This window comes from Nothobranchius furzeri, chromosome 18 (genome assembly GCF_043380555.1).
Source record: "Nothobranchius furzeri strain GRZ-AD chromosome 18, NfurGRZ-RIMD1, whole genome shotgun sequence".
NCBI lineage: Eukaryota > Metazoa > Chordata > Actinopteri > Cyprinodontiformes > Nothobranchiidae > Nothobranchius > Nothobranchius furzeri.
In genome coordinates this window covers 19472707-19497910 of record NC_091758.1, presented here as the reverse complement: position 1 = coordinate 19497910, position 25204 = coordinate 19472707, and the positions used below count along the sequence as shown (strand labels likewise).

General features: G+C 40.9%; 1 protein-coding gene across 3 annotated transcripts in view; it reads left to right on the top strand.

The window, feature by feature from the left end:
- The window catches only part of pacs2 (phosphofurin acidic cluster sorting protein 2), a 74542-nt gene extending 49338 nt beyond the window's left edge, over window positions 1–25204 (top strand). The window contains exons 2-25 of one of the 3 annotated variants that reach the window (XM_015969187.3): window positions 5901–5988; window positions 6267–6356; window positions 7784–7909; window positions 9277–9439; window positions 9692–9765; window positions 9875–9955; window positions 11615–11671; window positions 11748–11902; window positions 12759–12849; window positions 13022–13093; window positions 13206–13330; window positions 13453–13585; window positions 13699–13803; window positions 13952–14058; window positions 14144–14298; window positions 15942–16052; window positions 16194–16302; window positions 16792–16824; window positions 20115–20157; window positions 20278–20320; window positions 20695–20830; window positions 21730–21953; window positions 22094–22207; window positions 24537–25204. In XM_015969187.3, coding sequence (XP_015824673.3) covers window positions 5901–5988; window positions 6267–6356; window positions 7784–7909; window positions 9277–9439; window positions 9692–9765; window positions 9875–9955; window positions 11615–11671; window positions 11748–11902; window positions 12759–12849; window positions 13022–13093; window positions 13206–13330; window positions 13453–13585; window positions 13699–13803; window positions 13952–14058; window positions 14144–14298; window positions 15942–16052; window positions 16194–16302; window positions 16792–16824; window positions 20115–20157; window positions 20278–20320; window positions 20695–20830; window positions 21730–21953; window positions 22094–22207; window positions 24537–24655 — 2554 coding nt within the window. In that variant the 3' untranslated portion in view covers window positions 24656–25204. Of the gene's footprint in view, window positions 1–5900; window positions 5989–6266; window positions 6357–7783; window positions 7910–9276; window positions 9440–9691; window positions 9766–9874; window positions 9956–11611; window positions 11672–11747; window positions 11903–12758; window positions 12850–13021; window positions 13094–13205; window positions 13331–13452; window positions 13586–13698; window positions 13804–13951; window positions 14059–14143; window positions 14299–15941; window positions 16053–16193; window positions 16303–16791; window positions 16825–20114; window positions 20158–20277; window positions 20321–20694; window positions 20831–21729; window positions 21954–22093; window positions 22208–24536 lie in introns of all 3 variants that reach the window. The other 2 variants (XM_015969185.3, XM_015969188.3) reach the window with 2 other exon arrangements.

The following is a 25204-nucleotide window of genomic DNA, read 5'->3' as shown; positions in this document are numbered from 1 at the left end:
TTGTAAAAGGCAACACTTTAGGCAACATATCATAACTACCTGTAGTTTATGGCCTGATTATATTAATACTGATTTTTTTTTTTTTTTTTTTTTTTTTTTTTTTGCTTTGGAAGCTTTCAAACCTAGAAACATAACCAGGAAACATTTGCATAAAGACGAGGAAGTGCTTAGGTGGATGCCAGGATGGAGGATTATGCAGCAGAATGCTGGGATTATATTGTTCTGGCTGGCCAGAATAAATCTGTTTTAGGATATTGAATCCTATACACAAGTGAAGATTTTTTATATACATTTCATACTGGAACTGTAAACTTCAACATGCTTGGAAAGATCAACAAACAACCAAAAAAGGCCTCTAATCTGATGGGATATAACTTGCAGTAATCATCATTTAACCCCAAGATGCCTGGATGTTCGTCCATCAGTCCCTATAGTAAAAACCTTGAGTAAAATGCTGCAGTTTGTCCTTGCTTATATTAAACTTGTGTAATTTTCGGACTGAATTGGTGACTAGAGGAAACGCTGTGACAGGTTTCTGTCCTTCTCATAATTCAGTGCCACCTATCTTTGCTTCTGCCTGGTCTGAATTATTAGTGAGCAGCTGGGTTTGCTTTAATTTGGTTGTTTTCCTTCTACCAGTGATATTTACTTTTGAGTGATGACAAAGGAGTAATTAAATTGGATGTACAGTGCAACCGGAAAGTATTCATAGCTCTTCACTTATTCCACTTTTTTGTTTATGTTTCAGCCTCATTCCAAAATGGATTAAATTAATTTTGCCCATAAAATTCAACATCAGGTAATGATAATGTGAAAAAAGTCTTTGAAGTTGTTGCAAATATATTAAAAATAAAAAACTTGAGAAATCACATGCACACAAGTATTCGCAGCCTTTGACGTGAAGCTCAGAATTGAGCTGAGGTGCATTCTGTTTCCACTGATCATCCTTGAGGTGTTTCAGCAGATTAACTGGAGTCCACCTGTGGTAAATTACGTTGATTGGACATGATTTGGAAATGCATACACCTGTCTATATAAGGCCCCATGGGTTACAGTGCATGTCAAAACACAAACCAAACATGAAGAAAAAGGAATTGAGTGTAGACCTCCGAGACAGGATTGTCTTGAGGCACAAGGCTGAGGAAGGTTAAAGAAAAATTTCTGCTGCTTTAAAGGTTCCTATGAGTACAGTGGCCATCATCCGTAAGTGGAAGAAGTTTGGAACCATCAAGACTCTTCCTAGCGCTGGCCGGCCTTCTAAGCTGAGTGAATAGGGGAGAAGAGCCTTGGTCAGGGAGGTGACCAATAACCCGATGGTCACTTTGCCAGAGCTCCAGCGGTCCTTTGTGGAGAGAGGAGAACCTTCCAGAAGGACAACCATCTCTGCAGCAATCCACCAATAAGGCCTGTATGGCAGAGTGGCCGCCTCTCCTTAGTAAAAAGCACATGGCAGCCCGCCTGGAGTTTGCTAAAAGGACCTTAGGGACTCAGACCATGAGAAACAAAATCCTCTGGTCTGATGAGACAAAAATTGAACTCTTTGGAGTGAATGCCAGGCGTTACATTTGGAGAAAATCAGGCACCGCTCATCAGCAGGCCAATACCATCCCTACAGTGAAGCATGGTGGTGGCAGCATCATGCTGTGGGTATGTTTTTCAGCGGCAGGAACTGGAAGACTAGTCAGGATAGAGGGAAAGATGACTGTAGCAATGTACAGAGATATCCTGGATGAAAACCTGCTCCAAAGTGCTCTTGACTTCAGACTGGGGCAACGGTTCACCTTTCAGCAGGACAATGATCCTAAGCACACAGCCAAAATATCGAAAGAGTGGCTACAGAACAACTCGGTGAATACTGTCCTTGAGTGGCCCAGCCAGAGCCCATACCTGAACCCCATTGAACATCTCTGGAGAGAACTGAAAATGGCTGTGCACCGACGCTTTCCATCCAACCTGATGGAGCTCGAGAGGCACTGCAAAGAGGAATGGGCAAAACTGCCCAAAGATAGGTGTGGCAAGCTTGTGGCATCACATTCAAAACGACTTGAGGCTGTAATTGCTGCCAAGGTGCATCAACAAAGTACTGAGTAAAGACTGTGAATACTTATGTTCATGTGATTTCTCAAGGTTTTTTTTTTTTGTTATATATATTTTTTTATGGGCAAAATGGATTTTATCCATTTTGGAATGAAGCTGTAACATAAACAAAAAAGTGGAATAAGTGAAGTGCTACGAATACTTTCCAGATGCACTGTATTCACTCATTCTACCTTCCCTCCTTTCTTTCTCCATCCTGACTGATGTTGACTGAGGGTGGGATGTTCCCAAGCCATGGATGTAGTGTTTTATTTTGGGGGGGGGGGGGGGGGGGGTTTACATGTGTAAAAAAGCCTTCTTAATGTCTTCATTTTTATAAAATTTGTTAAAAATTGTTTACACTTGTAGGTCACCATTGTTTTTAGCGTCGCAATGCACTCTGGGTAGTGACGTCATTTGGTTGTACCTCAGTTGAACCGGCCAGCTTTGAGACCCTGTGGTGACTGTTCAGCGACATCAACATGTCATCTGTTCAGCCTTTTCAATTTGAAGCAGAGCGAAACATTAATGAGGACATCACTGACGATGTTTCACAAAACGAGCATCAAAATGAAGAGCAAGAAGGGCGTGATGAAGTGAGTGCAGGACAAAACCGGTGGTGTGTGCAGCAAATGAGTCTCCATGGTAACCAAGAGGGAGAGTGTTTGTTGTCAAGAGTTCACATTTTTGACAGCAGAAGTTAACGGTAAGCTATCGTGTGATCAAACTTATTCAATTATGAATGATTTTGGAGAATTTTAGCATCCAGCGCTGTTGTGTGCTTCATAGATGATTAGGATACTCAGTGAAACGATTTTATGTTTATGTTTATGTATTTAGCTGACGCTTTTGTTCAAAGCGACTTACAAGTTAAAATCGGCATGTTGCCCTTGAGGCTAACAACAATAACAACAACAACAACAACAAACAATTTCCAGTGAGTCGCAGGTGGCAGTGAGGCAGCATGATGAATCATGGAGAGGAGGGAACAAGGAGTGGACAGTAGAGAGGGGGGACGGGTGCAGGGAGGGTGCTAGTTTAGAAGATGCTCTCTGAAGAGCAGGGTCTTCAGGAGTTTCTTGAAAGTCGAAAAGGAAACCCCTGTTCTGGTAGTGCTTGGTAGGTCATTCCACATTTGTGGAACGATGCACGAGATGACTCTGGATTGTCCTGAGCGTGGTGTAGGCACTGCTAGCCACGCTCAGGACAATCCAGACTCTTCTCATGCATCGATTTTAATCATTTCTGCAGATATTATAGATTTGGAGAACACTGTATTGCTACACTTACTGCTTGTTTTACTGACGAGAGAGGTGAATGCTCAGCTTCATCCATGATGAGTGGCGTGTCCGATGGCTCGCCCAACATGACAGAAGCGGCAACTGCAGGAGCGGGTTGTTGGCTCGGGAGACCGCCCAGCGTCTCTTGTCTCTCCGAGGGCGTTTAGGCTCCTTGTGTGGGAAAATGGTTGGTAAAGCATTTAGTTTCCGCCTTCTCTTACACCCAGCCGCTCTAGTGAGCTCTTTAAGTAGTTTTGGTCGACTATAAGCCTCAAACGCATCAGGAGAAAAATGTTGGCATTTTACTTAATTATTAATACGGTGAGCGCGTAAACAAACACTGGCGTCAATAGTTATTCTTCCAAGTGCAACCAATATACGTCATCGCCCCCAGAGTGCATTGCGTGTGGAAAACATGGCGTCCTATGTATGTCAGAAAATGTATTAAATATTATAGATTTATAAATAAACAACTATATTTTGTGTGTTTCTAACAATATAGTTTGGTACAACAGAAAACTTGTGGCTTATTAGGGCATACACGTCCTCATAGCCGGAGTTCCTTTTAATGCCTGCTTCCCACTAGAACTTACTGTAAGCCCCCTTCAACCCCCCCCCCTCCCCAATCCAATAGGGGTGTGCCATCATAAGTACTTCACAATTAGATTTTGATTCAGGGTACAACCCGGCGATTTGGACAAGTTCTGGTGGGCCGATCTGGTTGATTTTTAAACGATTACCATGATTACCACTGTGTTTGATGCACTTTTTTACCGTTTAGGTTTATGAATCATTGTGAAAACACTTGATTACACCACATTACAGCCACAGACTGACTACTTATAAATGACCAAAGGCTCCCTGGTGCCGCCACCATAGTTTTATGAAAAACGACCGAAGTTGAACCCTTCCTCGATTGTTGTCTGGTCCTAGCAACCACTGACTTATTCTCTTCTTTTAACCCGGGTTGGAAACGTGTAAGGTGCTGTAGCATGTTGGTTGTGTTGCTGTTGTGTTTTATTTTAGTTTTACACAACTTTCCTTTAACCATGATGAGTAAATCTCACAGTCAGTGGCTGAAACTGAGAAATGATCTGTCGCTATTGCTGTTTGTTCTTTATGATGGCCTGTCCCTACAGTATCTGGGCAGCATGCGTAACTTTTATGTTCCTGCTATGCCTTGCGGCTGTTTTTCAGCATTTATTTATAATCGTTTAAGATCGTTTACAAATCGGTATTAAATCGGCACACCCCTAATACTGAAGCTTTAAGGCTTGGTTAATTTATTTACATTTTCAACAGTATAAATGATAACCAATGACTGTAAATATAAGATGGACGAACCCTCCGTGGAGTCAGTCTGTCATTCAAGAGAACACGCCCTTAATTTTTCATAATTTCAAGCTTTAATTACATCAAAACTGATGGGGCTGAATTCTTTTGCAAATCCTCAGAGTTGTCATGATGAAAAACTTGACCTATTAAACCTAAAATATTTTTTGTACCAGGCTGTAAACATGTTTGTTTCTGCTGTGAAGCTGGCATTTTTAACATGGGAGTCAATGACGACTTGACCCTTTCTGGAACCAGCCTTTAGAGGGTGCAAGTGCGAGTATTGGGATTGGGCTTTTCTCTCTGCTGTGTTGGATTCACTTTGCCATTAAACCAGTTTATTGTTGCATTTTCTGCCACCTACTGGGCTGGAGTTTAGAACAAGTAAACATGCTGAAGTTCCCTCATTGGTTCAGTAACAATAAGCCTTAAGTGAATAATATAAACTGCTTAAATAAAAAGTTATGTTTTAATTAAAGTTCAAAACTAATAAAAAAAAACTACACAATTACATTTGTCTGGGTTTTCCGTTAACATGCAGAAGGGCTCCGTTTCCAGATGTTTTCACTGGCCAAATAAACCCATGTTATCATTTCTTTATGCAAACCGACTCCCTGCTTGGCTCGTAGCATCTCTTCTCTGCTTTTATAGCAGTTTACATAATGAGACTGATTGATCGCATTAAGACTCGTAGATGTTTTTTCTAAACGTGTTTATAACTAATGTCTGAATGTTTTTATGGTAGTCCATATTGATTTCATTACAATCAAATTAATTTTGGTCTTATAGTTTATATTAATTTTAATTAATTTAAAGCTCAACTCACCCACCTGCTGATGTAATTTGGTGCCAACAAGCTAATTAAAATATGAAGTCTGGATGATGTTTTCCTGTTTAATGTATAAAAATGACATCCAAGTTCCATACAGACTAATTTAATTGTGGTTCTAAGGCTTACAGGTACACCTCCACTGTAAAATGGTCATTTGAACCACTATAGTAATACGTTTCCATCAATGCCCAGAAGCCTGTTAGCAGAAACCACCTGATGACCTGAGCTCCTGGTGCTCGTGTTGTTTTCTTTGTGTTCCTCTCTCTGTGGCTGTTTGGTAATCAGGCTGGCTTGTTGTGAATGACTCACCTGTTTGTGTGTAATGATAAAGCACACCACCGGTGATGTACTCAACAATGTTCCCTCTGCTTCTCTTTCAGGTTATGTAGTCTGACTCTGAAGAAGCTGGTGGTCTTGAGGGATCTTGATAAAGAGCTGATTTCTGTGGTCATCGCAGTCAAGATCCAGGTATGCAGCGATACACACTGTTATTTTTATTAGTTTTATGTAGGATGAAAAAATCTTTCAGAGAATGTGGTGACTTATTTTGTTGCAGAAAGCTGGACAATAGGTTTGTCTTTCTCGTGAAAAGTTATCACAGTGGTAAAAGCTTCAGGAATCCTTTAATCCTGAAAAAATTGTTTCCAGCCCACATTATTGCTGCAGAGTGAGGAGGAGCAGTAGCGTTGTGCTACTTCTGTGGGTTAAATTAAACACCAAAGCAGATTTTTTTTCTCTCTTTGAAGGGATCCAAACGTATTTTAAGGTCCCATGAGATCGTGCTGCCACCCAGTGGGGTGGTGGAGACGGATCTGGCTCTGACCTTCTCACTACAGGTAACTCCTCACCCAGATCACTGATGTGTAGGATTAGTATTAGTGTGTTTGTCTGCACTAAACAACAACAAAAATATATGTAATATAGATAAATATTGAAGTAGCTATTGGTAATAGAAGTAGAATATATTATTCATGCTGTTTATGACTTTCCAACATTCATATTTTAGTCCGTGAGTTTTACAGAAGCATGCACTCAACGGACAACTTACAAAATATTTAATAAACAAAAAAAATATTACATATGGGGCTGTTTGTTTATTTATTCCTAAATTAAAATAAACTTAAAAATAAACAAAGAAAAATAGTTTATAGTTTATTAAGAGTTCTTTTTTACATTAATGTTATATTTTTTTACAGTAAGATGCCCAAATTTTTATTTGAGACTTGCCGAACGACATTGAATTCACAGATAAAAAAGATGTGGGTTCAACTTTCATTTTGGAACAATTTTTCAAGCAAGGGAAGGGAATGATCTGAGCATGCAGGAGGACTGACCCATCATAAACCTTTGTCGGCTGTGCTGAAGAGAAAGGTACAGAACCAAATTATTGTCCTCTGTCCTCCAAGCCACACACACCCACACACACCCACACACCCACACACACACACAGGACTGTCTCAGCTGTTATTTTTGTTAAGGAGTGTGCACGTACAGCATGTGCACCTCGTGCACGAGCCTACTATTGAAGCTGATGTTATGCTTTTAGCCTGAGGGGGCAATCGCAAGCATAAAAATTCAAAACTCCGTAAAGTCCCTTTAAGGGTTAAAATATTGACATGAAAATGAACAAAACCAGCACCGTGTTTATTTTAGTGCCGCTGTAGCTCAGGAGGTAGAGCGGGTTGTCCAGTAATCGGAAGGTTGCAGGTTTGATCCTTGAGCAAGACACAACCTCCTTGCCTGCTGGTGGTGGTCGGAGGGACCGGCGGCGCCAGTATTCATCAGGCCTCGCCTCTGTCAGCGCGCCCAAGGCAGCTGTGGCTACATCGTAGCTCATCGTTACCAGTGTGTGAATGTGTGTGTAAATGAGTGATTGTGTTGTGAAGCGCCTTGGGGGGTTGTAGAACCCTACCATTTATTTTCTAATGTTTTACCCACTGTATCATGTGTCTCTGATTAAATTCAGAATCAAACATTTATTTAGCATAATTCTCATTTTTAATTCTTTTTCAATGCAGTGGGGTGGTTTTACTTCTTCAAAATGTGCTGAAATAGTTTAATATTCTTATAAGTTAGCGAGGGTATTATTCACTTGTAGCTTTATTGTTTAGTTGGAAATGACTCTGAATTAATCAGAATCTAATGACTTCAATGATTTTGGTCGTTTCATGAAAGCATACAGTTTAAATGTAATTCTGAACATTGTTTGTATTTTTTTCTGTATTAATTTTATTAATTTGTTCCCGTTTCTGTGTTCTCTCAGTATCCACACTTCTTAAAGCGAGAAGGGAACAAGTTGCAGATAATGCTGCAAAGGAGGAAACGATACAAGAACCGAACAATCTTAGGCTACAAGACTTTGGCTTTGGGATCCATCGACATGGCGGAGGTAGAGCCAGTGTGTGTGTGTGTGTGTGTGTGTGTGTGTGTGTGTGTGTGTGTGTGCAGGATATTTTTGTCCTGAATGTAGATGGGAGGACAGAGATACTTCTAGCGTGCTGAGAGCGACAGCAACACAAACCTAAATTAGGATGGTTGAAGCTGCAGCTGCTGACTCTTTATGTCACAAAACTCCCGTAGATAAATCACATCCATATCGTGTCAAGTATTAAATTAAAGTTCATAAAATCGGGTGGAAATCTGTTCTTCCTGCATCCTAATAGAAACATTAAAGGTATCACACCTCTGAGACAAAAATCTAGATTACGTCAATAAAAGGGTGGAGTTCTGTGCACGCGATGCTGATGCACAAAGGAGTTCCCATGTGGCCGACAAAGCTCAGCGGAGCTTATTAAGTTTGCATCTGAGCAGCTGAGAGTACCACATTGGCGCTGAAGCACAAAATACATAGATTCCTGCAGGAGACGGGAACAAGGAGGGATTTACCTGAAATGACCCCGGTTTGTAAGTCTGGATCTTTACTCTGGAATGAGTCACCTCTGTTGAGGTTCTGCAGCACAGCAGAACAAAGTGACCCCGCTGTGTCTAGCCAGAGCAGCACCATCACGCTGAAATGAAGAACATTTATTAGACTTGTGAGTAATTGGAAAAAACTTGTCATCAGCTCATTTCTCCAGTTCCGCCTCTGAGATTTCAAACCTTTTGCTCTAGAGGCTCAGCCTTGAGCTGCTCGTGCTAAAGGAGAAAATCCCAGAGGAGCAAAGATGGAGCCAAAGACGCTCTCGTTAGCATTAGCATCCTAGATTATAACCACATGATAGAAATTTATGAGAATAAATATCGAGGCTGGATTACAGTGATTTACAAATGATCTATTGTAGTAAATAATGAATTTAGAATTAATTAGCAGACAGTCTAGTTTCTTTTATTTTAAATGGGACTCGCCATCCCGGTTTTCCAATTTAGAGGACGTATTTTTCAGAATTCCTGGTTTTGGCTTTTTTAACATTTTTAACTGCCTGGCAGCATCAGAAACCTTCAGCAGGTTCTCATCTACACCAGATGATCACCTCAGAGTCTCCTTCCTCCTGAGCTGCTGAACCATTTCTTCAGACCAGCTATTTAGAGGCTCTTCGTGCTTCCTTAAACCTGCCTCACACCCAGGTTTAGCTTCAGAGACCACAGCATGAAAAAGACTGGATTTTCTATCTAATATCATCTGAAATTGCTGCTTTGAAAGCAGAAATAAACAAAATTACTACTAAGATTTTATTTTTGACTCTAGGTTCAAACTTTTTACAAATCTGCACAAATCTGTTTCTAGTCTCATGTGTTTTACGGTTGTGTGTTTCCCAGGTGATGCAGCACCCGACAGAAGGAGGTCAGGTTCTGCCTCTCTGCAGCAGTCAGAAAGACCTGCTGGGCAAAGTGGCAGAGATCTGGATCTTTTCCTTGTCCAGTCAGCCGATCGACCACGAGGAGGCCGCCCTGCAGGCAGGACAGAAGATCAAATGCTCCGGTATGCTCTGCCTCTCAGTACCCATCATGTTCTCAGAGTGAAACCAGCAGGAGGCCTTCAGAATCACCTGATATGCACTCTGGGCTGAAATAGTTTTCCTTTTCTCACAAAAAGAAATCAACACCAGGTCATATACAGGCTGCTGCACTTGATTTTATGCACATTTAAATCTAAATTTTGCTAAATGCATGAAGCATCATAACTGTAAACATTACTGCAATTCTTAATGTCCCTGCCTGTTATCTGCTGTAGATAACTACTCAGAGGAAGAGTATGAGAGCTTCTCCTCAGAGCAGGAGGCCAGCGATGACGCAGTACAGGGACAGGTGAGGCCATCCGGAATCATCAGGAAATGAAACCCTTTGTTTTGTATTCATACACTCTGAAGTCACATAGGTGGATTCATTATTTGATGTCCTCTCCTCGTGATTTCAGGACCTTGAAGATGATGAATTTGAAGTGAGAAAGCCAAAGAAGCAGAGGAGATCGATTGTAAGAACGCCCTCCATAACCAGGGTAAGAGATGGGTTTCTGTTAGCAATAGCTAATGATCCTGTACCTTAACAACAAGACATCCACCTCAAAATGAAAATATAGAAAAAGAAGCTCTGATTAGTTTGGTTGTAACTTTAAAAACGAAACATCTGCAGTCTAAACCGGTGGTTTCCACAGCTGGGGTCAGGTGACCTCCAGAGCTCCGCCCATCATCTGTTCCGCTCATCCCTCTGTAGGGTCGCAGGGACCTGGTGTCCATCTCCAGCAGTCATCGGGCGAGAGGCAGGAGAAACCTCGGCTTTGTCACCAGTCCATCACGGGGAAACACAGAGACACACGGACAGACACTAGTGTTTAACCTGATCGTGTGAGAAGAGTACCTGGAGAAATCAAAACTATTACCTCCTAATAGGGTACTTTTAGCAGGTTGTTGCTCTGACGGGAATCTGTTGCTTTTTGCTGCCACATTGAGCTTCTTTTATTTATTTTTTTATGCTTATAGCTTTTTAAAATGCATGGAGGTTAAAGACCTGTGCATAAACAATACCACGAGTTCTTAAAGCTCCATATAAATGTAGAATGACACATTCTCTAAAAAGACAAAAAACTAAATTTGTCCAAAATAAAACATGTCATAAGAATCAGAGAAATAAGGCTTTTGCAGAAGCCTGAGAAAAACAAATATGTTCTTAATGACTGAAAGCAAAGGGCTGTTTGAGATTTGCAGATAAAAACAAACATCGTCCTGCTGCTGTGTCTGATTGCCAGCAGCTGAAATTCCTCCTCTTCGAACCAATTAAGGAAATTTCATCAGTGTTTGCAGCATCCTGGCTGCCAGATCGTGTTAGAAAGCCTAATCTGAGCAGCAGCAAAGTTCATTTATGTATCACATGGCAAAATGCAAACACCTGGAGGATCTGGTTTCTGATCGTATAGAACAGGTAAAGTGGCCACCACAAAGTCCACACTGCTAACTAACAGAGTTTGGGATTCCTTCAGTTAGAATGTCTCTGAAAGTCAAATAGAAAAGTTTAGAGAGGAGGAAATGGAGGAAAAACCAACAAAAGATGATAGAAAATAACTCTTGGATACAGAATTCAATTGGGCCATGGCACCTGAAGCCTCTTTTTCTGTACGCCCCTGGAGGCCAAGCATGTAAACAGACCTTTGACTCTGTAGAGTAAACAGAGACTTCATGTTTTACTTTTGAAGAGTATTTGTTTTTGCTTCACTCTAACATGAAGTCGTCACATGAGCTATAACATATTCTCCATCTGCTTTTCTGACTTTTCATTTGTTCAACCCTGAACAAAAATCTCCACGCTGTCCCAAAAGGATCTAGTCAGGAAACAGAAGCACAGGTGCTCCAGTTGAATGTATCTCGTGTGTGTTCTAGCAATTAAAGGCTTGATGAGCTTAAACACTTGTCTCTAATTTGATGGTGAATGGTTCAATGAGCAGGTTCAGTAGATAAAAGCCCAAAGTAGGTCCTGATGTTGTTTGATGATTGATTTACATGAACTCACACGGTAAAATCAATACAGCAAAAGAGTACGAATACGTATGTGCTGCTGGTAAAATCACTGAGACGTATGAGCTCCAGCTCAGTTTGGGTTTTGTCTGTAAATCACCTTCTGAGTCAGGCTGACCTTCTGTGTTTGTCTGCTCATGATTTAGCAGCAGAACTTTAAGCAGCGAGTGGTGGCGCTGCTGAAGCGCTTCAGAGTTTCAGATGAGGTGAGTGTTTCTGTCCTGCACCTTCCACAGAGAGTTGTTTGTTCCTCTTGTGAGCAGGGATGTGATTATTGTGAAGGTGCTGGACTCGGAGCAGGACCCTGCGGAGCCACCACCTGAGGTGGAGGAGGAGGATCTGGATCTGGACAGTGTGGAGTTTGAGAACCCCAGTGACAGCGGTCCAGAGCTGGATGACGATGACAGCGTCCTCAGTACACCAAAACCCAAACTCAAGTAAACAAAGCAACGTCTGTGCTTACATCTGTCTGAATAATTTGTAATAGGATGACTTATTTGTCATTTCATGTATATAAACAAAACGTTCTCTTGACCAGATGGATGATGCGGTTGGAGAATCTGGTGGAACAGTTTATGAGCAAACAATGACGAAATTTTACAATATTATGTGTTTTTCTTTTATTTTGCCATAAATTGGACTCTTAATTAAGGTTGGGGATTCCCTGATCACTTTTTCATTTTCATTACAAGTTAAAGAGTTGCTGTTATGCTCTCAGTGGTGTTGTCATGGTAACAGCTGGTGTAAATGCATAATTCAGTCTTCTGAGAAAGTCCAGGAGTCTGAACTTTAATGAACAGATGTGTAATATTTAGACCCCCAGAGAGATCCTCAGTGATGTTGACCCCCCAACATTTTGTAGTTGACCCTCTTCAGCTGGGTCTTTTTCTTAATCTACTGCTTCTTTTGTTTTCTGATGTAAAGAGACAGATTATCAGCTCCTCACCAGCTAAGCAGCTGTTTCACCTTTGCTCTGTAAGACGTTTAGCTGAGTTTATGCTAAATTCTGTATGAATTTAGCAGGGCATGCATTTGCAAAGGACTGAACACACATCCATGAGGAACTCCTGTGTGATAGAGCTTGCTGTGTGGGTGGACATTGATGGAGGCCAATTTATGATTTTTCTTAATGAATAAATATGCATAAAAATAACAAAAGACTTGAATAAAACATTGGCTTTTCTGAGGATGGACACAATAGAATGCTTATTATGCTAGTAGCATAAGGTCTATAATGTATAATGTCTATAAATGACTAGTATCTTTAGGTTATATAGATTTCCTCTGTTTCAGGCCATATTTTGAGGGACAGTCTCTGTCCAGCTCTCAGACTGAGATTGGCAGCATCCACAGTAGTAGGAGTCACAAGGAGCCCCCTAGCCCGGTGAGACCCACGCTTCACTCCAACACATCGTAGCTCGTTATTCTAAAAGTATCACCAATCAATTCCACTTAAACCAACAACTTGATTCTGAAGCTGCAGAAATTCCCGCAAACTAAGAATCCATCATGACAGCTTAATCGCTTTCTTCTTTCCTCTCACCCTCTCGTTTCAGATCGATGTGAATAAATCAAAGTGTGGCAGTGCAAAGTTTCCAGATGATGGAGTGTCGGATAATGTCGCTTATGTGAGTGTGATTAAACCTTCCTTGTGTTTTGATTTATCAGGCAGATCACATTAGGGAATGAAAATAAGATGGCTCTGATTTTTGTTTTCTTATGTTTTTGACCTTTCATCAGGAGCAGCCAGAGGCGGTGACTCCCACCACAGAGCTGGAGATGGACAACATGGACACGTTTTTAGAGAGACTGCCACCTAGTGGCAAAATGACTAAGACTGAGTCCCTCATCATTTCATCCAACAGGTACATTTGCTTAAATGTAATTTACACCCATGTTTAAAATGTACAGAAATCTTTGTTCCAATATATGTTTTAGCTTCAGTGAAGCTAATCCCGTCAGTTTGATGTCCTGTTTTGGTTTTCAGGCAGGAACCGAAGATGGCTGGGAGACGAGGCAGGAGCACATCCCTGAAGGAGCGTCAGCCCAGCAGGCCACAGAATGAGAGGGCCAACAGCCTGGATAATGAGCGATCTCTGGACACACGGTGCCACCTACAGGTGGGGGAAAACAGCTGCTCACAAAAACAACTGTTCTATTTTAAAATAATCATAAAAAATACCAGCTGATCAAACATAAAGACTCATAAAAACAAGTTTTCTTGTGCACCCAGATTCCTAGAAAAACGGTGTACGACCAACTGAACCACATCCTGGTTTCTGATAACCACCTCCCTGACAGCATCATCCTCATCAACACGTCCGAGTGGCAAGGTCAGGTAAGACCTCCACTTTAACTCCTTAAAAGATTGGTTTTGTCAGAATCCTTCAAACTTTTAGTAAACTCAGTCAGTTTAAGTAGCACAAACTCAAAAGTTGTTCATCATAAATTCTTAGACTTTTTACCTGTTTTTGCTCTCATTTCAGTATCTTTCGGAAATGCTGCAAAACCAGCACCTTCCAGTTGTCTGCACCTGCACCACAGCCGACATCCAAGCTGCTTTCAACACCATAGTGACGCGCATCCAGAGATTGTGAGTCAAGCACCTATTTTTCTGTGTAAAAGTGAAACAGCTATAGACTGAGGAGTAAAAAGCTGCATCATTTGTTTCTGATCAGCTGCAACTGCAACTCCCAGACGCCCATCCCCATAAAGATAGCCGTGGCAGGAGCTCAATACTACCTCAGTGCAGTTCTGAGGCTCTTTGTGGACCACCTCTCCCATAAGACCCCAGACTGGCTCGGTTACATGAGGTTCCTCATCATCCCACTAGGTTGGTGACAGTGCAGCTTTGGTTTCGCCACGTTTTATTTCTCTTACTTTGTCGTCATCACCTGCAGTATGATCATTTGTCTGTTAGACAAAGTTTTCATTCACCACTGGATGAATTTTAGTGTAAGTAATCAATGGATGTTTATCTAAAATCTTTGAGTCACTCTCTAACCCGATCAGTTTTACAGAAACTGAGCTAAACTGATGAACCTGATTTCCTTCTAAGCTGGCTGAGGGGCTGTCAGTTTAATGGTCAAAGGAGACAATCTGTGAGCCTGTGGGTTGCTGACAAACGCTGCAGCACTGGTATTTGTAATTCGACACCCATCGGCAAAATGCAGTAGTATTTTGTAAACAACCAAAGCGAGTAAACCGGAGCGATCTGAACGTTATTTCTTGTACCCGTAAGAAGTCACGACATCTTTTTCTGGATCCAGATTCCTGAGGTGGGAATCCAGGGATTCTCATGTCCCAGATGGACATGAGAATTCCTGGATTCTCATGTCAGTTCTCTTGTTCGCTCTTCCTTCTTCCATCTCAGGAACATTGCTAAGCTGAGTCCCATTCTGTCCCGCTCTGAACATGAGACAGTTATCCACACCTTCATCTCCTCACGCTTAGACTACTGTAACTCTCTTTTCACGTGCCTGAGCAGAACCTCCCCGAACCGTCTACAGGTGGTTCAGAATGCCTGTGCTCGGCTTCTGACCAAGTCCTCCAAACACACCCACATCACCCCGCTTCTCCTCCAGCTTCATTGGCTGCCAGTCAACTTCAGGGTTCATTTCAAGATCCTGGTTCTGGTCTATGTGGCCTTACATGGACAAGCACCATCTTACATTGGTGATCTTCTTAGTCCCTACACCCCCAGCAGGTCCCTGAGGTCCAGTGACCAAAGCCTACTGGTTGTGCAGCACCAGGCTAAAGACCAAAGGTGACAGATCATTTGCTGCTGTGGCCCCCAGACTCTGGAACTCTCTCCCCCTGAGCCTGAGATCAGTGGACTCAGTGAACTCCTTCAAAAAGCAGCTGAAGACTCACTTGTTCAAGCTGGCTTTTGTATGACCTTCTTCACCACTCTCTCGTTATTCTGCTCTCCCCACCTATTCCACCTTCCTCAGGATCCACTGATTTCTCTTTCCTATTCACGCTCTCTCTTTCTTAAAATGTTTTCTTTTAAATCCCAATTGCCTTTTTTGCTCATTTTAAATATATTTTTAAACATTTCCTAAATGCTTTTTTATATTTTTACATATTTTTTTGTTTTTGTGAAGCACCTCGTGTTTTTTATTTTGAGAGGCGCTATAGAAATGATATTTTCTTCTTCTTCTTCTTCTTTTATGTTTTTCTTTAATATTGGGTGAAGATGCAGGATGCTAATGTTAAGCTAACAATGCTAACGGTGAATTTGAAACAAAGGGTCGGCTCTAAAATTGTCCAAAGCTACTGTTTCAATTACCAGCAACTAGATATTACAGGGAAACTCACGGAACGGGAGTGAGTCACTCGTTTGTTGTGAAAATGAGCTGCAGTACCCAAATTTGACCACAGGATGTCGTTCCTACTCCATTTTTACATAAAGCAACTTTGATTAAAATATTGACTTTTTAGTGCTAACTTTAACACAACATATTTTGTCTGTAGGTGCTCATCCCGTCTCCAAATACCTCGGCACTATCGATTATCGCTACAATAGTTTGTTCCAAGATGCAGCCTGGAGGGATCTGTTTCACCGGCCAGAGGCTCCTGTTATTGGTGGGCTCTCACACTGCTATTCTTTTCCTTTCAGCAACAGTTCTCATTCATTTAAAGCATCCAGAGAAACTTTACTACAGTGTTCAGTATTATGTTTGCTGCATGTTCAGGTAAAGCATGCTAACCACGTCTCTTGTGCAGCCCAGGAGAGCCCAGATGTGGTGTCGAGGGTAACGCAGTACATGGAGGGAGCTAACGGAGCTCACCAGCTCCCCATCGCTGAGGCCATGCTCACTTACAAACAGAAGAGGTAGCATTTTGCTTCAGGGCTCAATTTCTGCTCAATAAGAGATATAAAAATCATCCAAAAGCCTCCATTTATGTCTAAATGTTATCTCTAACAGATGCTTTCAATGCGGAACTCATTTGTTTTTCAAAGGGAGCTGAAAGATTGTGTGAACAAATTATGAGATTATACCTGATATTAATAAAATTCAACAACTGGCTTTTCAGAATCATTACTTTGATTCACGTATTTAGACAAAGTGTTTGATTTTTATCATGTAAGTAAAAGTACTAAGAATTAAAGTTGGTTCAACTCCCTTTGAAAAATGAAATGAAACACTACTGTTACTACTGTTGTGGAGCTGGTCTATCTGTCTCACCATCACTCTGTGTGTGTGTGTGTGTGTGTGTGTGTGTGTGTGTGTGTGTGTGTGTGTGTGTGTGTGTGTGTGTGTGTGTGTGTGAATAACATATTTGATCTGTTTTATTTTTGTTTGTTTTTTTGTTTCTGAAGGAAAAAGAGCTTTCATTTTGATTTTGCAGTAAGGTATTGTGGTCGATTGAGTTTGTGTCTCACGTAGCCTGATGATTCATGTGCTTTCTGTTTGTCTGAGCTTTTTCCCTTTCAACCATGTCATGCTTCTTTTTGTTTGTTTTATTTTTGTTTTTTAGCTTGCCACTTTAACAGCTGCCTATAAGCGTTTTTCTTCTCTGGGCCTGAGCTTTAATTTAAAAGCACTGAAAAGAGGCAATTAAGTCACCTTATGTCCAGTGGGACGTCTGTTTTGTCCTATTTGACCTGTTTAATTAAAACATCAGAACCATTAGAAAGCAGTCCACTTATAAAACATTTTCTCTTCTTCCATAGAGTCACATCAGGTCGGTGTGTGTTGGTGTAAAAGACTCAAAACACGAATAAATCAGTAATTCCAATAAGACTTTAATTGGATTTAGCAGCGAAATGGCTATTAATGCTTCATAAAAGTCACAGTATTATTCTTACGCAGGTTATGTGTTTGTCCTTTCTCTCAAGACAAGAAAAGACTGGCTGTAGGTTTTTGCTTTGTTCTAATACAGACAAGATCTATGTCACATTAGGGCCGTCCAGAAACAAAAATGGTCCTAATATTTTAAACTTTGTCAATAAAATCAGAATGTTGAGATTAAAAAAACAAGGGATCGAAAAAATGCTAATAAAAATTAAAATGCTATTTCCAGAATAGTTAGGACAATTAAAGGTACAATATGTAAAGATTTTACAGTGAAATAATCACAGAGTCGGCGCTGCAGTCGGTAAAATGCAGCAGCATTTTGTAAAAATCCTTAGTCAGTAAACAGGTGTGACCCGGAAGTTATGTCTTAAACCCCTAAGAAGCCATGGAATCTTTTTTTTTTACTTTAATATCAGGTAGAGAAGGCTATATGCTAACGTTGAGCTAGCAATGCTAACAGTGAATTAGAAGCAAATAGTCAGCGCTAGTAAATCAAAAACAACTTCATATTAAAAGTGAAATGCATTTATCTACCTATCAACGTAATGTGTATGACTAGTCATGGCTTGCCATCTAGAATCCTCTGGCACTGATGTGTAACCAGCAACAGTCGTGAGCCAGAGCAGGAATGAGAAAGTGACTCGTGTGTTTTGAAAATGGGCTGCAGTAACCAAATTTGACCACAGGATGTCAGTCTTATAAAAAAAATCAACATACTTTTTCAGAACCAAGTCAAAATGTCCAGAGAAAAAACATCGACCTGTCCAGACAAAATTTTTATTACTATTTCCAGAATAACGAGGAAAAAAGCCAAGAAAAAGTCAAAAGGGAGAGAAAATAAGTTAAAATATAAAAAAATAAGTAAGAATTAAAAATGTGAAAATGTTAACAAACAATTTAAACTTTGAGACAAATCAAACATTGTTTAAAAATGGAGATCTATGCTGGTAAAGTGGCAGCAGACCAAATGCTATCAGCTTGTTTCTTCTCCTCCATCCTGAGCCTTTTCTTTGGGCCGTTGGATTGGACCGTTCAGAAACAGGAACGGAAACACAAATTAAAAAGTACCTGTTAGAATTTTGTTTAAAATTGTACAAATCTGAAACAAAACACAAAAGTATTTTGTGGTTAAAATGCAAAGCATACATGCTTTGATCACACTAGCTGTTAGCATATCAGTCCTAAACGCTATTTCTCTGAACAGAGGCCCTTCGAGAAGACCTCTAAAATGGGTAAGAAAAGAATGAGTATCAAATAATTCCTTTAGTATGATAAACATTTAAACTTTTTTTTTTTACCACAATAATAGAAAAAAAATGTCCTTTTATGTTTTAGTTTGTGTAGTTAAAGAAAAATCTCATTATTTTTTAATCCTGTTGATGACATTTCGGTCCAATCCAGTGACAAAGAGACACATCCGATCTGTTTTCATCCAGTTTGATGCAGGCTGTTAGTAAAGGCAACTCGTCCTGATCACGCCTCATTCATCCTTTCATAAAAGAATTCAAACCAGGTCAAAATGCATGTTTGGTTTTAATCTTTTTTTTTATTAATTAGAAACACTTTTGCTTTTTGTAAATGTCCCACTAGTGGGACTAATAAAGGATTATCTCACCTTTTAGGGCAAATGTTTGAGTCACAGATAAATTTTATCTTCAATAAATAACAACATATAATCTTTTTCACATTTATTTATAAACAATAGCTTAGTCATTTCCTAATTTGTTTCTGCCAAAGTATTTTCAATTTAAAATAATTTAAAAGGCAGATAGTTTGATTAAAACACGTCTGATGCTCTTTTGATTTCTGACTCAGGGGAAGCTGCGATTAGAACAAAATACATGTTTATTTTGGGAAATTCTTTCAAGACTGATTATGTGACAATAAAAAAACGATCAGCTGTTTCCAGACTTTAGAAAAGCGAGTTTATTGAGCCACAGGTGACATCACGCATCCACAGGAAGAATGTCTGACTGACGTGGTTTTCTGTCAGAATCACTAATCCCAGAATGAGATGAAGCAGGTCTCCCTCACGCAGCACGCAGACATCCGGCGTAGTCCCTGCTCTGAACCGACTCTGCGGAAACCCACCATTACCTACTGTAGACTCTCTTCTCTCCCCCTCTCTAGTCTCTCTGTTTCTTCCCTGGGGGGGCGATGGCAGATTTCTCCAAGGCAAGAGCAACAACCTCCCACATGAACATTTAGGATAACCTGACGTTAATTAGTCTTCTATTTTTCTGGATGCTGCCAGGAAAATAGTTCCTTGTGTGTTTGTAATTATGCACTACTGCTCAGAGGCAGTGCATTAAAGCAGAGGATTTAGGTTGGTGCTCTTCCTTCTAATCCACTTCTTTATGATGCTGTAGCTCCAATTTTGGACTTGCTGCCTGCCCAATGCCTAGCAGACTCTGTCTAGGCACTTAAAAGCTGTCCCTGCACTGATTGGATGGCTTCCTCCAGGCCAGATGTTGGCCAGTAGTTTGCATGTTCTGCTTTCTGCTTGATCTGCTGCAGTCAGAAGTCTGCAAGTCTCAGGAAATGAATCCAGTAGTTTAAGTTAGAAAGCCACTGCATGCTTAGCTGGTCTGCATAACACAGTATAGATGCATTGGTTTAATACAGTTGTTTTTGTAATCTTAATTTTATCACCAGATATCAGTGTTGGTAACTGTAGAGGCTATTTCTCTAAATTGAAATCAAAATATTATAAATTTTTTGGTCATTTTTGACTGTAATTCTTATAGATTTGTCATCTGACCCCTTGTTAATCTTCTCTTTAATATTGAAATGTTTATTTTCTTGCTTTCTTTGTAAACTTTCTTTGGTTTCTGCTGCCTTGCAGCCCCACTGAAGACTCGTGTCAGAAGTTCATCCCATTTATTGGGGTAAGTGGCGGTTTACTCTGACTTCCCATCATCTGTAAAACAAGTGTGTATCTGTCAGACCGTGCAGCTCTTCGGTGGCTGATTGTGTGCATCTTGATTTTCTCTGTGTTCATTCTTCAGATGGTGAAAGTCGGCATTGTGGAGCAAACCTCTGCTACATCAGGCAAGGCGTTCAGACTTGTGTTTTGTGCAACGGCAGTTTGATCAAAGCTGTAAGGAGTCGCAGAAAAGCAGAATTTGGTTAGGGTTACGTGGTTTAGGTGATTCGTGCACCTGAAGAGAACTTCACTCCAGCTGAGGAACTTTACCTTTGTTACAAATATGAAGTTCACTTGGAGAACATGTTGATAGCCCTCTTTTCTTCTCACTTAGTGCCTTTGTGTGAATGTGAATGTCTCAGAGAACCCTTAATGTTGAAAAGATAACCTGAAAATGATGAATAACAGCGGTGACGCTTTTCAGTTTGAGGAAAACAAAATGTTGATTAAATACAAAATATGTCATAAATTGTTTATCTATGCTTGGTTTATTTTTCAGGTGACTCTGATGATGCAGCACCTCTAGGCTCCTCCCTCCTCTCCTCCACCCCTCCACAAGTCTCACCTGCCCTGAAAGAGGCTTCGCCCACACCCCCTCCCTCTCCCTCCATCAACACTAGCTTTTGTGCATACAGGTAAACAGTAGAATCAGTTCCTTTTTGTTACTACATGCCTGTAATGGTTAGTTCAACTTCACCGTGACATTTTCTCATTGATTCTCAAAGCAGAGATCGCTCTGATTTCTCTCTGCTGCAGGAAAGACACTTATTGCTCATAGGTACCGCACAACCCCACATTTAAACAAACGTAACTATCCTTTTGCTGCCAGACCTGCATTTGTGGGGCTTAAATCCCAGATCTTCAAGAGGTTTTTCATGTAGGCTGAACATGAAAATAGTCTTCTGAATTTCAGGAAAGAAACGCCCTCTCCACATTGCGCAACACTCTCCCAGCGCCTGTTTACAAGTAGCTGCCGGCCGTGATGTGTAATAAGAGGCTCTAAAAAATAGCATGCAGAACGTTAGCTTACCTCTCGAGCAGAAAATCGGCAACAGTGGCATCTGTGGGGAGCGGACTGGACCGCTGTAGCCTCTTCCTGATTTCCATGAGAGTGCGGGGGTGCACAGAGTACGCATGCGCAGGAAGTGAAACATAACCCAGGATTGGCTTCACCAGAAATTGACATTTTTGCGGACCAATGGTTGACGTGATCCACCCGGAAGAAAAACATTGATTGCGATACCTTTAAATGCTAGCTTTTATAACATCTCCTGGCACAGTAAACATCCATCAGCTTAAAGCAGGTCGAGACCTCCCACTAGTATTCCTACCCGAACCACAAAACTGTTAAGGGAAGTTTCTGGTCACCAGAGGGCTAGAGTGATGCCCATTATGATGAGTCAAAACTATCTAGTGTTGCTTTAAATGAAAAAAAAAAAAAAAACACATGTGACTAGTGTCACCCAGACACTTGTTTATGCAGTTATATAACAAATTAGCTCCTAGAATAATGTCTTGTTCCATGTTTTCTCAGTTCTAGCAGCCAGTCCACAGAGCTGATGGGTCTTCAGGTAGATTACTGGGTGGCTCCAACAGAGAGGAAGAAAGACGTGGAGAAGCGGGACTCCTCCTCCAAAAACTCTCTGAAGTGCAATTTCCGCTCGCTGCAGGTCAGCCGGCTGCCACCAGGGGGCACAGAGCCAGGCCCCCAGCCCTGCATGTCTATGATTGTTGTAACTAAGGAGAAGAATAAGAAGGGTATGTTGGGCTCTAGGTGCACTACTACTCATTCACTCATCATAGAAGGCTGTAGCTAGAGTTGCTGATCTCAAATGTTGCACAAAAATATGAAAACTCTTTTAATACACATGTGGATGTCTCTTTTTACCTTCTGCCAGTCATGTTTCTGCCCAAAAAAAGCAAAGACAAAGAAGTGGAGTCAAAGAGTCAAGTGATCGATGGAATCAGTCGCCTCATCTGTACTGCCAAGCACCAGCAGACCATGCTGAGAGGTAACATCTTTAAGGAGTATGATCACCAAACCACAGAAAGGGTTAGGGTCAGAGTTTAAATAATTAAAATCAGGCTGTGAATCAGTCAGTAACAGATTATAAATGTACCGTAACATGATATTTTTCATGTTTCTAGTGAAACTACAAGAGCAGATAAACATACTTCGTTAATTCAAATGTGTGTTTATTATTGCAACAATCCTGAACAATGACAAAGACACACTGACAGAGATGGATGAGAAGAGGTTGGACTTGATTGTGGCCGTGTAGAAGTGCACCATCATTTAAAGTGGCTGGATGAATTTGTGCAGCAGCTGCAGAAAAAACAACCTTTGTGCTTTTTAGGCGACTGGGGTTACGTTTAGCTCCCACCTGAGGTTGTGAGGGATGATGGTTCTTAGTTTCTTTCAGAAGGACTTGATAGAGCAGTGAGCTTTAACATTAAAGGCCCCATGTGTGAAATCCATTGAAATCATGATGAAAAAATGTGACTCATTAGCGCCATGCAGTTCAGAGAAAGTATTGCAGCTATGGTGGCTCACTCATGAGTTTGACTGTACAATCAATTTCTAACCTGTCTAGCCTAACCCACACGAAGCTTAAACCAAGCTGCTCAACCTCTTGAAAAATCATTTATGATTATGACTGTTTATCAACCTACCAGTTCTGAAGGAAGCAACCTAGTTATGTTAGATCTTGAAGCGGTCACGATTCACACACGGAGGAGGGGTGACGTCAGCTGGGAGGCCAGGTGTTGTGAGAAATTGTGTTCCCCTGAATTATTCTGTCCCCTGTGTCGGGAAATCACACTTCTGACTATTTTCACAACATTTATGATAAACTTTTACAGGAAAATTATGTCTGCCTAAGGGAAACAGAATATTTCAGGGGAACATAATTTCCCACAACACCCGCTTCACGTGGATCATGGTACGCACGATGTAAACAAAGTGGCTGCCGCTACAGTCTATGGAGGGATCACTGGCTGCTCGTTAAGCCACGGCTGGTGAAGGAGGGTTGGTGAGCCGGGGACACGCTGTGGACATCAAGTAAACAATGCTGACTTAGCCACCAGCTAATCGTGGCTCACGGCTGGCGTGGTGGAGATTGGCCTCATGAGCTACTAGTTAGCCACAGCTAGAGCCGGGGACATGCTGTGTGTAAACTTCCATGGACAACTAGCAAAAGGAGACCCAAGTCTAAAGGTAACATTTGAGAAGAAGCCCTCTGTGTCGGAGCGTCTCTGTAACGCGTGGAGAACTACATCGCTGTTAGTAAAGTGTTGTGGAGATAAAGTAAACAACGCTGACTTAGCCACTGGCTAGCGGACGAGCGCTGGAGCGCGTTGGGAGAGACGGCAGGCTGCGGGAAGAGAGGACACTTGAGTAGAAGGACTTTGGAACAGACACATTGGGACCGGTTTGGGTGTTCTGGTACTGAGAAAAGACTAGTGAACAACTTGAGGTGAGTTTGGGAGTCAGAGACACTAATCGGAGGCTGGCGTCCAGCTGACAGCGGGCGGGGGCCTGAACAACTGCCTTGTGTGTACATGATGACGAACTGACAAATTGTATGTCCTTTGATTTAATTTTTTTATTCAAACTAACAAGTACAGCAATGATGTAGCTATTCTTTTCTATTTCTTAGTTGAATTAGCAGACTCCATGCTTCAGGTTACAGTCATAGTCCAAATGGGTAACGTGGAGCTTGTATGTCCCTAAACAGCTACTGTATTTTAAGATGGTGGATGTCCATGGAGCGTCGACCACAGTTTATGTATATAAAAATACATAATTTCAAGTTGAGAGGAATATTTAGAATTGATGTTGGTGAGAAATATTAGTGAAAAAGGACAAGTTTGTGAACTGAAAACACAGGATTTGATAGTAAAGTGGTAAAAACATCACACACTGGGGCTTAAAAGCTTAGCATTTCTTTGAGGAACACATTTCAGTACCTGAGAAGTTATTTTCTGTTTTCCGTGTTCAGCTGGCTTTGGCAGCCATATTGAATTGGGTTGACTCCAATTCTTAATCAGCTGTAAATGTTCATTCAGTGATTACTTCCTAGAGATTTTGGTGAAATACGTTTATTTTGCTTTTAGTTAACACCATGCAAACATTTATCTTCTAAAAGTGTCATTATTGCATGCTCTGACTTCCCTTTGCCTTGGTGGCCATCTTGATCTAGGTTGACTCCCACATTGAGTTTGTTGCAGATGTACATCCCGTGATTAATTAATTAATTAATTAATTAATAGTGTAATTTACATGTATAAGCATTCTGACCAACATGCACCCACCATCGTTATTTTGTGTCTTCCCTGCAGTTCTAATTGATGGTGTCGAGTGGAATGATGTCAAGTTTTTCCAGTTGGCGGCCCAGTGGTCCTCACATGTCAAACACTTCCCTATTGGGATCTTTGGACACACTAAAGGGCCCTACTAGTGGCCAAAGGGATAGAGACAGAGGACAGTCCCCACCCCATTGTGCCAACAAATTTTGACCCCCTCCTCCTTTTTTCCAGCACATGTTGTTTTATTCTGCTGTTTTAAGTTAAAGTCTTACTCCCTATTGTTACATTCATCTGATTTTTTAATATTTTGCTAAGTTTTGTCTCCTCTATTTATGTAAAACCTTCTGGAGCAATGCAGCCAAGGAGAAAAACCTCTTTACTCTGCTTTTTAAAAAGTAAATCTGCTGATGTTTATAAACTTATGAGAACACACATGATAAATAATCATGTTAACCTTTTAATGTGTTGAATAAGTCCCCAGGTTTAACTCTGCTGTTGGTTTGTTGTGTGTGTTAATGTTGGTTTAAAGCACTTAGCCAGCAGCACACTCAATAAAGCATAATATATAAATAAATAAATAAAGATCAGCTGATATGGAATGGTTTGGTTTCAAACTGCTGAAGGTTTAGGTTTAGCAGATTTCAGAAATCTTTTTTTTTTATTAATTTTACCAGAAAGTAAATAAAAAAAACAAAAAAAAA